The sequence below is a fragment of the Misgurnus anguillicaudatus genome, chromosome 14 (assembly GCF_027580225.2).
Source record: "Misgurnus anguillicaudatus chromosome 14, ASM2758022v2, whole genome shotgun sequence".
In the NCBI taxonomy this organism is placed as follows: domain Eukaryota; kingdom Metazoa; phylum Chordata; class Actinopteri; order Cypriniformes; family Cobitidae; genus Misgurnus; species Misgurnus anguillicaudatus.
Genome location: NC_073350.2, coordinates 14,390,192 through 14,406,140, shown reverse-complemented (window position 1 = coordinate 14,406,140; position 15,949 = coordinate 14,390,192). Strand labels below are relative to the sequence as shown.

The 15,949-nt window shown below is 37.3% G+C and overlaps 1 protein-coding gene and 1 long non-coding RNA gene across 2 annotated transcripts; one reads left to right on the top strand and one right to left on the bottom strand.

Moving 5' to 3' along the window:
* The first annotated feature begins 5,912 nt into the window (after nt 1-5,912).
* Nucleotides 5,913-8,889, top strand: LOC129427556 (keratin, type I cytoskeletal 19). The gene is made up of 7 exons (XM_073875930.1): nt 5,913-6,444; nt 6,568-6,650; nt 6,774-6,930; nt 7,035-7,196; nt 7,897-8,022; nt 8,187-8,410; nt 8,533-8,889. Exons 1-7 carry the CDS (start codon nt 5,989-5,991, stop codon nt 8,552-8,554), a joined length of 1,230 nt encoding a protein of 409 aa, XP_073732031.1. The 5' UTR covers nt 5,913-5,988; the 3' UTR covers nt 8,555-8,889.
* Nucleotides 8,890-12,406: 3,517 nt separating this feature from the next.
* LOC129416085 (uncharacterized) lies at nt 12,407-15,949 on the bottom strand. Its single transcript, XR_008635161.2, has 4 exons — nt 14,965-15,949; nt 14,393-14,457; nt 14,167-14,265; nt 12,407-12,491 (listed from the first exon to the last, which is right to left on the bottom strand). It is a non-coding gene; the product is annotated as an uncharacterized lncRNA (long non-coding RNA).

Here is a 15,949-nt window from a genome sequence, read left to right as displayed (position 1 = left end):
CCAAAACAAAGTCAAAGGAGACGGATGGATTGACATCCCATAAAGCAAACATTTATTTATTGCCTAGATATATTTTAAATATATGCTAAATAAAAACATTTGATAAAGTTGAAAAATATATTTAATACTTGATTTTCACCTTTTTAAAACTATTATGTTTACAGGTTCGTAACAAAGTTTTCCTTCTAATGCGACGTGAATGACATTTATTTTTTAAATATGTTTCAAAAAATGGCCCAAAAACAATCTGTGAAAAATATATTTTTGTAAACATTCCAAAATATATTTCAGCAAATATTTGTATATTTTGAAACATATTTTAAAAAATATATTACATTTTTTTTGCCATATGCATCATCCCAGGAGAAGCCACTCCAAGACTGTGCAGAATTTTATGAGAGGAAAAATGATTTAGCTGTCGGCGAGCATGTCTAACAAGTGATCACTGATTTTGGCCAAGGATCATAGGAATCCTTTGGTCAATTTGGGATATGTCTCGCACTGCCAAATCGTGTCCAGATCAGTACAGTACATCCAGCTTCGGTCGTGCTGACTTCAAGGCAAGCAATTAATTTAAAATTAAAATGGTTTGCATTCACTCACAAGTAGAGTAGGCCCATATAACAAGTTGCTACACTCGGGTTTAAAGGGGGTCAAAGCGTGCCACACCCAGTCGTGCCACAATGCCCACAAACTCAAAGACAGTGCTCCAGTGTTGTTGTAGTGTTAAATCACCAGCTAATATCTTCCATTATTTCATAGGATTTATATTATAATCTTGCATTTGAAAACTAAAACAAATCCATTTGTGACCTAAACTTACATTAAGAAGTTCACTGTCCTATAATTCATAAATTAATGTTCTTAACAAATTTACTTTTAGTTTGTGGCTTGTGTTTGACACCATGGTGCAAGTTTTTGTCCCAGGCTTCCCCTCCTGGTCATTATCTGATAATGTACTTGGGTCCATTGACACACAGGTGAAAATAAACGGTTAAATTGAGAGCTATTCTTAATTATAATTAAAAGATGGTGAACACCTGGAAAGAGCTACTCATCTCAGTGGTTGTTGCTCGAAAGGCACATCTATTCTGCAACACCTCATATAAAGTATAACAAATATTTGCCATTAATATGCTATTTGCAAAAACATCCATCTGACAAATCTGACAGCAGTGTATTAGTAATAATAAACGTGCAATGTGTTTCGAGCGACCTCTAGTGTATGAAATAAGAAGGGTCATGATATCTTGTCATCTTTCCCATTTAATATTGTTTTAGTCAGCTTTATAGTGTATATAGTGTATATATTAATTAAAGTTGTCTTACAATTAAACAGTTAGCCTACTTTATGCTTTAAACCAGCAGATCCAAAATGAAGTTTAATGCCACATCTGTCAATGGCATGTAATAAAAATATACCTGGGCAATGTTGTGTTAAATTAAGAATGATTTGTTTGCCTCTTGATATTTATTAATTGCCACATGTTACTTGTTACTTACATGAACACAGCAACAATTGTTTAAACACATTTACTTAAAACGTTGATATTATCAATAATGTAGATGTATGAACACAATACTGTTTAAATAGTTAAACATTCTTAGTATGAGAACCCAAATTAGATAATAAATAAGATAACTAAAACAAAAGTCAGGGTCTCGTTGTATTGTTCAGGCTGAATTGCAGCGTCTATTCACAGGCGCGAACCCACTACTGATCGGCACGGGGGCTTTGACCTGCTCCGTTTCCGACCTGGGCCGGTTCACCCCTCCTTAGACGACCTGGCGGTCTCGGGCTTCCCCAGGATCACCATATCGATACCGAACTTAGTGCGGACACCCGATCGGCATAGTCCACTACAGACCAGAACCCCTGAACTCAAGCGATCCACCAGACTCAGACTCCCAGTAGCTTGGATTACAGGCGCGCGCCACTGCACCCGGCGAGCGCTCACGCTATCAGCAGTCGTGTTGAATCAAATATATCGAACCATCATGCGCCCTCTAGTGTAGGCCTATGGGTAAAGGGTAAAACCAAAACTCTAATTTATTTATAGATAATCAAATCGTTACAATGTATACATTGATGCTGCACTTTATATTAGGCTATTGGCCATTATGACAGGAGGTTGAGTAATGTGCATTTTGAACCTCATTATTTTCACATAACATTCGCTTTTTTATTTTTGGCCTTTTTTATTGCCAGTCACATTACAAAATAAAAAAACATCAATAAAGTGTTTGTCTACAAAGGAATAGATCAGGAAGTGGATGCCACTCCTCAGCAAGACCTGAACAAAGTTTTAGATGAACACAAAAGTCTGGGTCTCGTTGTATTGTTCAGGCTGGACTGCAGCGTCTATTCACAGGCGCGATCCCACTACTGATCAGCACGGGGGCTTTGACCTGCTCCGTTTCCGACCTGGGCCGGTTCACCCCTCCTTAGACGACCTGGCGGTCTCGGGCTCCCCCAGGAACACCATATCGATACCGAACTTAGTGCGGACACCCGATCGGCATAGTCCACTCCAGACCAGAACCCCTGAACTCAAGCGATCCACCAGACTCAGCCTCCCAAGTAGCTGGGATTACAGGCGTGAGCCACTGCACCCGGCGAGCTTTAAACGCGATCAGGTGCTGTGTTGAATCAAATATATCGAACCATGCGCCCTCTAGTGTAGGCCTATGATATCTTAGCTTAATTATGTGGATGGGTAAAGGGTAAAACCAAAACTATAATGTATTTATCGATAATCAAATCGTTACACTGTATAAATTGATGCTGCACTTTATATTAGGCTATTATATGGGCCATTATGACAGGAGGTTGAGTTTGTGCATTTTGAACTTCATAATTATCACAACATTCGCTTTTTTATTTTTGTCCTCTATTGCCAGTTACATTACAATATAAAAAAGCATATCAAGAAATTCTTGTGTACGAATAGATCAGGAAGTGGGTGCCGCTCCTCAGCAAGACCTGAACAAAGTTTTAGATGAACACAAAAATCTGGGTCTCGTTGTATTGTTCAGGCTGAACTGCAGCGTCTATTCACAGGCGCTGTCCCACTACTGATCGGCACGGGGGCTTTGGCCTGCTCCGTTTCCGACCTGGGCCGGTTCACCCCTCCTTAGACGACCTGGCGGTCTCGGGCTCCCCCAGGAACACCATATCGATACCGAACTTAGTGCGGACAACCGATCGGCATAGTCCACTACAGACCAGAACCCCTGAACTCAAGCGATCCACCAGACTCAGACTCCCAGCAGCTTGGATTACAGGCGCGCGCCACTGCACCCGGCGGGTTCTTTCACTGTCAGCCTTGAAGTTGAAATCAAGTGTATTGACTGCATGCGCCCTCTAGTGTATAACATGAGAATATTGTTTTTCTCCTTGAAAATCAGTAACAATAAAGTTTTACTATCATGATATTTATATTGCCAAATAGTATACAGTACTTAGAATCCTGAAAGTGCCAATAAAGAAATCATATAAAGTGAAGTAAATATATAGAAAAATAGACAAATTAAAGAAAATGACAAACAAAAACAAAACCTGAAATAGAGGAATTAATTAGAAGCATGGTATTTGAGTTTTTTTTCTTCAGAAAATAGGCTTTATGCCCAAGTGCACTACTTCCTGAACTACTTCCTGACTACTGAGGTCAGGCACACCTGGATTAATCAGTTTGTCCAATAATGGCAGACAGGAAACAAGGAGCTGGCTGAAGTTCAGGAAGTAGTGCAGCTGGGCATAAAGCCTATTGAGGTTTGATGATAAAAATGAACGTAAATCACAGCCTTGCATGTGCAGAAAATGGCTTAGTATGTTGTGTTGTGTTTTTGTTTATAGTAACAGCTAAAGCTCTTGGTTCAAGTCCTGTCAAAGTCGAGGTCTTTTGATATTTTGTATGTTTTATCTGGGTCAGTGTGGGTTTTCCCCAAACACATGCAGATTTGGTGTTTTGGGATCAATAAATTGCATGTGTGTGTTTGCCGTATGATGGACTGGATGCCTATCCAGGGTGTAGGCTAGACGTGTCTGTGGAACAAGATGCTGGGATAGGCTCCAGTCAAACAATGATGGATGGATATATGCACACAGGGATGTAAAGTACTTTTTCATGTCAAACATCAATCCATTCTCTGAACCTGCTTATCCTCGTGAGGATTGTAACTGTGCATTTGGTCAAAATTGAGTTAAGGATTGAAATTGGCTTTGTGAGATCTGATGTGTCTTGTGACAAAGTCTCCTGGTCCAATTTTGTCCCATTTCAAAGAAACATGTGTGCCAAAATTGCAGTAACATGTTTGACTGGCTGGTAAAAACTTTAAGGGCATTTTTCTCGGTTTCAGTGTTTGCGTAGTTACTGCACTTAGCCTTTGGAGGGCAGTATACTGTCATATTATTTTGTGAATTTGTACTTTACTGGAGTACTATTAAACAGATTTTATCTAGTTTGGCTCATAAATATTTTCAAGGAAGCAATTTCAAGTACTCATTACACGTTTTGCACATCACCTTGGGTCAATTTTCTCAACTAGGATATAGCATTTATATGTGTCTCATTATTTCTACTCTCCAAAAAATGTTGGGTTATTTTTAATCCATAGCTTGGTCAATACCCCAACCTTTGGGTTAAATTAACTCAGAAAATGTTTACATTTGATTCAACCATGGGTTGAAACAACCCAGCATTTTGGTTTGAAGTAACCCAGCATATGAGTTAATTTATAACCCATTGGTTGGTTTGTCCCTTTTCACCCAAACATGGGTTGAAATAAGCCAGCATGTTTTGAAATAATAGTAAGACTTTAGGTTGTATTTGTTAACATTAGTAAATGCTTTATCTAACTAACAATGAGCAATCACGTTTTTATTAGCATTCATACATTTTTGTTGTCAATACAATTGTTTGTGTTGGTTCATTGTGCTTTAACTAATGTTAACCTTTTAAAAAATATAATAGCAAATGCTAAAAAAGACTACTGTATGATTAATAAATGTTGTAGTATTGTTTGTTGTTACTTTATGTTAGCAATAACCAATGTTAACAAATATAACCTTTTTGCAAGGTGTTACCAAAATAAGAATTGCTTTCTACTTTTAACTGCATTAAGAGTTTCCAAAGTGGGATTATCATAAAATATAAAAAATAAACAGAAGCTGTCAGTCGCTAACATAAACTTACATCTCTGTTTAACTTAAAAAAAAGTAAAAGTTGAGTGCCTGGTGAAAGGGTGAGGTACCTACATGACTAGATAGTAAGGGTGGTGGCAGAAATGATCTCACACTCCCCCTATAGGGAGTTACCTGTCTGCAAAATTAAGTACTTTTAAAGTTTCCCTAAAGTCACCACCCAAACAACCTTGAGAGACAAAATGTCTGAGCAACAGGAAACAACTGTCAAAGGTATCATTTTAAATAGTTCTTACAATACAAACTATAAGTACATTCACAATATGGTATATTGCATACAAACACAAAATCATTATGATGTTGCATCTTCTTTTCTAAATACACAATAGATCTGCTTGAAAAACCTTGATAAAAATAGATTTTGCCAACAGGACGCAGCATGAAAATAAAGGTTAAAACTCTGTATCCTTGTATGACGAATCAAAATAAAGAAAGATGACAAAAAGCACTTGTACACACATGCCAGAAACACAGACACATGCAAAAAAATCTTAAAATTAGTAATCTTATACCACTCCTTCCATTGTAGTCTTAAGTGGGTGAGGACATTGCAGGAGTGCGCGCGCACACACACACACAAACACACACACACTCAACACTACTGGTAGTTTCACAAGGGTCTAACACACACACCTTCCCTCCTCCTCCCATCCACAAAGTGCAGGACCCGCCTTTGAGTTTCAACTACATATAAGAAAAGAGCTGGACCCAAAGTCTCCATCCTCCTTAGGGCACCTTCAGCAGTTTCCTGTTCACGTTGGGTTCATCTCATCTCCACATCCACCATGTCGATCTCTTCACGCTCTCTGAAGTTCAGCAGACCCAAGACCATGTCCTCAAAGACGATAATCGTTTCAAAGGGAAGTGGCATGGTGCATGCTCCACAAAAAGCCTACAGCGTGTACGGCGGTGGCTACGGAGGCAGCACCCGCATCTCCTCATCCTATAGAATTGGAGGTTATGGTGGAGGATATGGTGCAGGAGGATATGGTGTGGGAGGATATGGAGGTGCAAGCATAGCTGTTGGAGGATGCATTCCCGGCGATCTTCAGCTGAACGAGAAGGCCACCATGCAGAACCTGAACGATCGTCTGGCCTCCTACCTGGACAAGGTGAGGTCTCTGGAGGCTGCCAATGCTAAGCTGGAGATGATGATTCGGGAGTACTATGAGACGAAGGGGCCGATCGCACAGAGGGACTACAGTGCCTACTGGAACACCATCAATGACCTGAAGGACAAGGTATATTAAAATGTGATGGATGAAAAGACTAGCATATCAGTAAACAAAATAAACAGAGATTTTTTTAGTTTGGTGAGATGTTACATTTTAAGTAAATTAACACATAAATGTTGTTTGTTACAGATTAAATCTGCTACTGTCCACAATGCCCACATCATCCTGCAGATTGACAACGCCAAGCTGGCTGCCGATGACTTTAGGATGAAGTGAGTTCTCTCATGCTCATTCCTGTGTTCAAATACAGTGCAATAACTTTATTTATACAATATTGATCATGTTTAAACAATGAATGAGCAACTAACCTTTCATCCATCTGCTCCGCCAATCAGATATGAGCATGAGCTGATGATGCGGCAGTGCGTGGAGGCTGACATCTGTAACCTGCAACGTTTGTTGAGCGATACGAAACTGAAAATAGCTGATCTTGAGAACCACATCAAAAATTTGCTGGATGAACTGAAATTCCTGAAAAAGAACCACCTGGAGGTTTGCATGAGTTTGAATGTTGTAGCGAAAAATGATTGATCTTAATTATAATCCATTAAATATGCATAATAGGTGTTATTGAATAAATCCTTTTGTGGCTATAGGAGATGGCTGCTCTGAGGTCTCAGTTGACAGGCACGGTGAACGTGGAGGTAGATGCTGCTCCTCAACAAGACCTCAATAAAGTTCTGGAGGAGATTCGTTCGCATTACGAGTCCATCATACAGAAACATCGCAATGAACAGGAGACCTGGTTTAAAAACAAGGTAAGACGTCTTTTTGAACGCATTAACTTTTTTTCTAAACAGGGTGAACGGCACTTTCACATTCGCTTTGCAGCCCTCTATCGGCCAAAACGCACTAAAGATGTTTCCAACCGTCGGGTCGCGGTCCTGTAGTTTGAGTGAAAACTACAAAACCTTACGGCAGACCTACAATCCAATAAGATCCTGCTTTGCTGCAGTAGGCAAAATTATTTATGACAGTGGTAATGGACAATTCCTCTTCCAACCTGTAGGGGGAGCAAAGAGCAAAAACTCTTTAGTGTTGCTTTAATTAGTTAACTCAAAAAAGTTGGGTAAAAATTTTTGTTTTTTACAGTGTAGTGTTACAATACGGAGACATGGATAAGGGGACATGGATAAAAAAATAAAGTTTAGTTTATGTGCACACGTGAAACTATCGCTTTTAGTTTCGCGTGTGCATGAGAAACTTTCATGTGCACATGCAAAAGTTTAATGCAAAACGCAAAACTAAATTTTTTTTAAAATTCTGCACATGAAGGTTTCATGTGAGCACGCGAAAGTTTCACGTGAGCACACAAAAGTTTCACGTGAGCACATGAAACTAAACTTTAGATTTTTTTACTCCAATGTCACCTTAGGGGCTCGGTATTTCATAGTACTGTTTGGATTGTAATGTATAGTTATATAATATCATTTCATTTTTGTTTATGTCTCCTTAAAGTCCGCACAATTCAACAAGGAGGTTGCCGTCAGCACTGAAACCATACAAACCACCAGGTCACAGATCACAGAACTTCAACGCACCTTGCAGACCCTGGAGATCGAGCTACAGTCTCAACTCAGCTTGGTGAGACACAAAAGACGTCTAAACGTTTATTGACTTTTTTGGTGCAACTTTCTCACATATGGTGGTGGCTTACTGAGAAGCTCCAGACAGGACTTTGTGTCTTAACTGAGTCTTTTAAAATGTCTGTAAACAAATGTACTGATTCTGTTTGTTTGTTTTTACAGAAAGAGTCACTGGAGAACGCTCTGGTGCACACGAAGACTCGGTACAGCGCTATACTAGCAGGATTACAGAATCAAATCAATATGTTGGAGAATGAGCTGACTCAGATGCGGGGGAGCATTGAGCAACAGGGACAAGAATACAAAATGTTGCTGGACATCAAGAGCCGTCTGGAGCAGGAGATCGCCACCTACAGGAGCCTCCTGGACAATCAAAACATTATTATGTAAGTTCAACTTTTTAGTTTAAAATAGTGTCACATGCGAAACAAAACACAAGTTTTAAGTTTTACCTGCTATATATTGTTCAGTAATTACTTTATTAATGTATGTTTTCTTCTGCCTATAGCCCTCAAGTACAAGGTAATTAAATCTTTTATATATTGTGCAGGCTTTGTCAGTTTTATTTTATACATCTATGTTATATATAACTAGTCTTCTCTCACCCTTTAGGTGGATCTCACCATGTCACGTCTGGTGGTGGAACAACAGTGACCATAAAACAAACCACCACCAGTTCACAACGCGTACACCATTAAAGAGCAAAGTGTTTTATGAAACAGTATTCAGATGCAAACAATAAGTCTTAAGTGAGTGATAATACATGGAAGTTGTGATATTAACATCAAAGAAACACACTGGATTGACACTCTCTTTTGTATTTTTGTGTGTATAAAAAACCTTGAAAATAAAACAACTTTCAAATTACTTCTTTTCACTGTTTTTTTAGAATAATTTTATCTATGTAAGGAATAATTGATGACGGTCCATTGAATTATTTGAAAATAATGCACACCCAAGGTGGTAATGCGCGGGTGTGCATTATTTTCAATTATACCACGGGTCTGTTGAATGCTGTATTCTGATTGGCTGAGAAATGTTCGTGGGTATGCATTAATTTCTGATAACTGCACACCTAACTTGACAAATGTCTTAAAAATAGGCACCAGAGCAATGTTTGTGGTAACCGTGGTATAGGAGAAATAGTTGACTCCGGTCCTTTGAATTATTTGGGTGTGCATTATTTTCTTATAATTCAATGGCCCGTCGTCAATTATCCCTTACATAATTCAAAGGACCCGGAGTCAATTATACCACGGTTACCAAAGACATTGCTCTGGTGGTGATTTTAAGACATGCGTTTATCAAAAAATTATGCATACATGAAACACTATTCAACCAATTAGATTAAAGCTTTCAACTGCTTTAAATTTATGAGATAATTTTGAAAGGGAGTCTGATCACACATATTTCCAAGAGCAGAATATAATATATATTTAAATATGTTTTATCATTATACATAATAATATATAAACAACATTTTTAGGTTGGTGTGCAGAACATTATGTGATGTAGCATTGCTAGCAAACTGAGATTTTTATTCTACACTTCAAAAATCGAATTGTCCCTTTAGCGGCTGTCCCATTTCATCTCAATTCATATGTACCAAATATTTATTTGATTAAATGTAAGGTGCTTGTATTTGTGTTAATATTAGCTAATGACTCAATACAACAGGAAACAATGAGGGAAGCAATTTAAGATATACAGGCAGTCTATTGGTATGGGTACATTTAATGAAATACTTAAGTGAAGTTTCGGTGTGAAAAGACTGACGGGACTGGGCTGGAACCTGCCTGATGGGCTGATGACATTTAGGATGGGTGTTTCAAGGTTATATAATTGCTCCTAGCATGCATAGTTATGCAGAAGGATGGTGGACTAAATATGCCTGGCTAAACAGATGAGCCATCATACAGCTGATTCATTGCACTAGTTGAAAGTTTTAAGCCCCAAAGGGAGTGGTTAGGAATTTAACTAGTGCTAGGAAGACGTGCCCCACAATTATGAGCTTTATATGTAAAAAAATATATATCTTCTTTCCTTCTACAGATTAAATCTTTCTCCTGAATTTTTTTACCAAATACCTGAAACCCAATTTTCTAATCCAAATTCCTGAAAGCATCTTTATAATAATCAGCAGGACACATCTCACAAAACTTAATTCATTATTAACAATAAAGGCTTTGTGTTTTACCGTAAATAAGAAACCTTTACGCTTTTCTTACTTTGGATAAAAACTAAGTAGATGTAAATGCAACATTAAATGACATAAAGAGTATTTTTCTGCCATCATTTTAACTGTCCGTCTGCCCAGGGTGTTTTTAAGAGTCCGAGCCCTCCTTCATCTCTGCAAAGGATAAGCAGGTGTGCAGAATAGATAGTCAGGTGTTTACTGAAAGCACAAATGTAGGCTACAGTCAACATTAGAAAAGGGCAAAAAACATGACATAAATTTGCTGCTTGTCTGACCTTGCCGGGTTACTCTGAGGTTAGACATAATGACTCATTGTTCACACCAGACGACTTGTAAACAACCTCATAACAGTCTTTTATATGTTGCCTGGAAACAGATCCATCAAAAAACTAGTGAATAGAAAAGACATTAGGTCATTAAAGACGGTCTGGCACACTCCTTATCAGTAACAAACTTCACTTCAATTCAATTTCACAATGCATATTCATGCGTCTTCATTAAGAGGTTGAGGACTACAGAAACCCGTAACAGCGTGTAACAGTGAAAAAAAAACTGCAGTAATTTCAACACTGTACAATATATTTGTTGGTTCAACTTAAAAGAGTAAGTTACCTGTTTGCCTTAAAATTTTGAGTTAATACTCCAATAACTCAAAAATAACTTTAAAAAAGTTGTGTAAAAATATTGTCAACTAATATTTTTAAGTTGAATTAATTTTAAGGTAACCAGTAATTTACTTTTTTTTTAAGTTGGACCAACTTTTTACATGATTCTACCATTCATTCAACTTTACATGCTTAACACAAACTACTGCTAGAAACTTTTTTCTAGTTGATCAGTCTTTGTTGTTGATATAGCAACGAGCAGGGTGTGATTTGCTGGTGGGGATGGAGGGATTAGCCCGCTCTGGTCTTTATATTCCTGCCTCTGATGATTTCTTTTTTATCCTTACATTATAAGTGGCTACAGGGTGTTTTCAACCAGTCTGGTTTTTGCAAGGCTGTTTAAAGAATGAATGAATACTTCTTTTTATATTCAAAGATGGTTACTTAATAATGTATAGCCTACTTTAATACTGAACATCTTGCCTGACTACTTAAAGTTTATTTTAGATTACCAGCAAAACAACAACAGTACCAGTAATGTCACAGTTTCTCTTAAAAAAGTAAATACTATGACATTTAATGTGCTTCACGCCACATTTTGGTTAAGATGATGTTCTGGTTTCTAGACAAACATTTCACATGTTTTCCGGAGGGAGGCGCTAAAGGTGTTTCAAGTCTAGATATCAGTTTGAAAAAGAGATTGGCGTAAAATGAGTTATTTTGGTCTTCCTCTTATCATTTTTTGTTTGTTTTAGAAATAAGAAAATTCGTCACAGAATCTTGGTAAACACAAAAGTCTGGGTCTCGTTGTATTGTTCAGGCTGATCTGCAGCGTCTATTCACAGGCGCGATCCCACTACTGATCAGCACGGGGGCTTTGACCTGCTCCGTTTTCGACCTGGGCCGGTTCACCCCTCCTTAGACGACCTGGCGGTCTCGGGCTCCCCCAGGAACACCATATCGATACCGAACTTACCCAGCAAGCAATTTTGCGGCTAATAGACGTCTAGTAGCCGTCTAAACACCCCCCTGACGTCTAGGCTAAAACAAGGCTAATTTTGGGCTGTCAGTGAAAATCTAGTAGACGTCTATCATAGCCCAAGAATAGACTAGTCATCAAATAGACGGCTACTAAACGTCTACATATATACGTCTAATAGACGGTGAATGTGGGTCTAGGCTAATAAAAGGCTAATTTTGGGCTATCAGTGAAAATCTAGTAGACGTCTATCATAGCCCAAGAATAGACTAGCCGTTAAATAGACGGCTATTAAATGACTACACGTGTGTGTCTAATAAACAACAAAAGAATGGCTAAAGAATTATTTTTAATCCATTAAAAAAGATTCTCATAAACATGTAATCATGCAATTTATTACAAAAATATTATTAATACAATAGAAATTCAGATAAGACAAAATGAAGAAAAACTACTTTTAACAAAAAGAATAAAAACAGTAACAAAATAAGGCATAAATAACAAAATAAAATTTTAAAAATGAAATAACATCTAAACATTAACAAACTTATCTTCAGTTCACTTCAACTTATTAATTGTACTAATTTCTCTGCGCCCCCCCCCCCCCCCGGTGCATGTTTGAAATGCCCCCATTGCATCCTTCACTTCCAGTTCTGTTGCTGCTGGGAAGTTGTTCAACACAGCATCTGCCAAATATGAAAAGAATGCATGAGACAAGTATTTTTGCTTTATATTAAATGTGATAGTCATTCTCTTTGGAAAAAGTCATATATAAATATTGACAGGTCAACAACAGTAATCATATCGTTCTCATTACTACAAACACAAGTGCATGTTTCTCTGCGTGTGTTTAATGACATTCTGGAACTAGCAAAAGAGGCTTAAAGGCAGGGTATCTGATTTTGATCCAGAAACATTTTAGTTATGCTGGTTGAAAGTCTCCTCAAGTCTTGATAGCAATCACTATGTTAAGTTGTCTGAATGTGTATTTTTATATATTTGTGTCATCTGTAAGGCGTAGGACCAAAAAACGTTCAACAAATCATTGAACCCCGACCGAATGCAATATTTGGACATGGGCCAGTTACCGGTTTAAAGGTATACCGAGATTTTCAGAGTCAAGGTTTTAAAAACCACAAAAAATGTCTGTGATACCGTTTTCAATGTATGAACTGTGTTTACACATAGTGAATTAAATCATGTAATTGAATTCATGTTTACATTTACCACTTCACACCCTGTTCACGCTCTGTAAAAATAGGGAGAATCAAATAAACTTTCCTGCTGAATTGACACAGGAGCTACAAAACGAAAAACATTTTGAAACAACAAAAAAAAAACATCTGGTAACTTCACTGCTTTTCCGCAAGATGGAAACAGCTACTGGTCTGAAAGGGTCGTTGCAGTGTTTCTTTTGGAAAGGTAGGTATGCAGTGTGATTCTATTTTGATGGATTCAGGTTGTATTTTAATGAAACGTGTTGCTTATGTAGTTTGTGTTCCTTTACGAATTAGTGTAATGATATTTATCTTTTCAAATTTCTAAACGTGCTGCATTTAATTCGGATTAAAAACAGTTGTTTATGTTGGTTATTTTGGTAATGTTATTCACTTTGTCAGTCTTACTGGTTAATGAGATAGGAAAGTGCTTCTGGTTGGTGCGTGTAGGCTAAAGTTAGTATTTTTCAAAATCAAATACCCTGCCCTTTAAAGGAATAGTCTACCCTTTTGCCATATTAAACTATGTTATTACCTCAACTTAGACAAATTAATACATATCTATCTTTTTTCAATGCGTGCACTGTATAGCGCGTCGTGAATGTGTTAGCATTTAGCCTAGACACATTAATTCCTATGGTACCAAACAGGGAAGCCACCAAACACTTCCGTGTTTTCCCTATTTAAAGAATGTTACATGAGGAGTTATACCAGTAAGTATGGTGCCACAAAATAAAACTTTTTTTTGGTACCATAGGAATGAATGGGGCTAGGCTAAATGCGAACACATTAACAACACACTGTGCAGTGCACGCATTGAAAAAAGATAGGTATGTATTAATTCGTCTAGGTTGAGGTAATAACATAGCTTAATATGGCAAAAGGGTAGACTATTCCTTTAAGATGCCAAGCATAAAATATTCACAATACAATCTTATGGACATAAAACATCTAAACAATATTGTATGGGTGAGTTAACTGTTGTATCGGCAAAGAGTAATTTAATCTGGGGCTTTTAATATTTAGAAAATATTAAGGCAGTACCGGACTGTCGTCAATTACACCTCACATAGCCTAATGTCATATTAAATGTATTATTTTGTGAAACACCATTCAGCCTAAAACTACATACAAACACACTTACCTTTAATAACTGAGAACTGATGTTTTTTCAAATGCTTGCTTCTGCAGTGGACTACCACCATTCATGTTGAACTTTAAAATTAATGAATTTTATGGAACTCTAAAATACAAAAGATAATGTCGTTAACATTTGCAGACTGACATATATTTTTGATTTTTTGTGACCACATGAAAGACTGCGTTGACACCACAATGTCTTATTAATATTGCATGTTTATAGAATTTACCTGTCCAGCATTCTTCTGGCACGGTCTCTCAAGTTTTTCCATCCAGTTTCACACAGCTTTGACGCCTGAATAGCACATGCATATGTCAGTAATTGTACAGTATTGTATGCTTCAGTGTACAAGTGTTTACCAACCTTAAAGGTTAATGCCCACTGACCTACAAGTTTTCACTCACTAACACAATAAAAATATTTTTTTCCAACAAACTGAAGGCCTGTGAGTTAAATCCATATGGAAAAATAGCTTTCCCCCACAATCTATCTCTGTATGCATAATTGTAAAGCATAACTGCCTACATTACTTTAAGCAACACAGTGATAACTTAGCTAAGTTACTGCTGTTACTAAAAAGCAGCCTACAAATCACTTATGTAAATCTTCAGTGTAACGTTACATAGACTCATTTACCTCCACCACTATTTTATTACATTGCAGGTTGTACTGTTTAGGGTTTATAAAACATGGGTTACTTACTTTAACGTAAAGTTACCCGCAAGAATGTCGCGATTCCAACAACAAATAAAGTAAATACATTTTAAACACATGTAAAATAAAATAATAAAAAACACTTACAAGACCAAACGAGTGTGGAAGATTGCTTTCCCCTTGGCTGCTCGCTGGTCGGTGTTGTTGATTTTCAAACACCGGAAATCTTTCTCGCCAGATTTGGCCTCGTGTTTGTGTACTGCAGCTGCCATCTAGCGGTTCGGAGTTGTAACTGGATTTTGTATATCAATAATGAATGTTATGCGTGACAGCAGATATTCAGATAAGATAAATAAAACCAAACATCTTGAATTCACTGGTGTCTTTGAATGCCTGATGAAATATCATACATCTTGCAAGTTATTTTGGCAAAAACAACATTTTATTAAATTCAAGGTTATTCTGGGCTAAACATGGTTTGTTCGTAGTCGGTCTATTTATGAGCTAAATAGTGGCTATGTGCGACGGTGCATAAAACACTTTAAAGAAATTAAACAAACATTGTAATCGCTGTTAACTTTGCTTACACAATGAAATACCATACATCTCACAAGTTATTTGGCAAAAACCACGTGTAATTAAATTAATGGTTATTTCTGGGCTAAACGTGGGTTATTCGTAGTCGGTCTATTTGTAAGCTAAATAGTGGCTAAGTACAGACGGTGCATATAACACCTTAAAGAAATGAAACAAAATACCTTAATCGCTTTGAACTTTGTTTATATGATTAAATATCATACATCTCACAAATCATTTTGGAAAAACAACATGTAATTAAATTCATGGTTATTTCTGGGCTAAACCTGGTTTATTCGTAGTCGGTCTATTTATGAGCTAAATTGTGACTACGTACAGACGATGCATAAAACACTTTATAGAAATGAAACGAAATACCTTGTAATCGCTGTTAACTTTGCTTACATGATGACATAGCATACATCTCACAAATTATTTTGTCAAAAACCACATGTAACCAAATTAAAGTTTATTTGGGCTAGATATGGGCTAGGCACAGCCCGGCTATATCGGGTCTATACTGAAACGAGACGTTGAAATGACGGCTATTGCTTGC

What these genes read in the sequence shown, in the direction of transcription:
- LOC129427556 (XM_073875930.1), top strand. Translation starts at nt 5,989, where the DNA reads ATGTCGATCTCTTCACGCTCTCTGAAGTTCAGCAGACCCAAGACCATG. An exon ending in TCAATGACCTGAAGGACAAG is followed by an intron (nt 6,445 to 6,567) that starts GTATATTAAAAT and finishes TGTTTGTTACAG; the next exon opens with ATTAAATCTGCTACTGTCCA. An exon ending in GACAATCAAAACATTATTAT is followed by an intron (nt 8,411 to 8,532) that starts GTAAGTTCAACT and finishes TTCTGCCTATAG; the next exon opens with CCCTCAAGTACAAGGTAATT.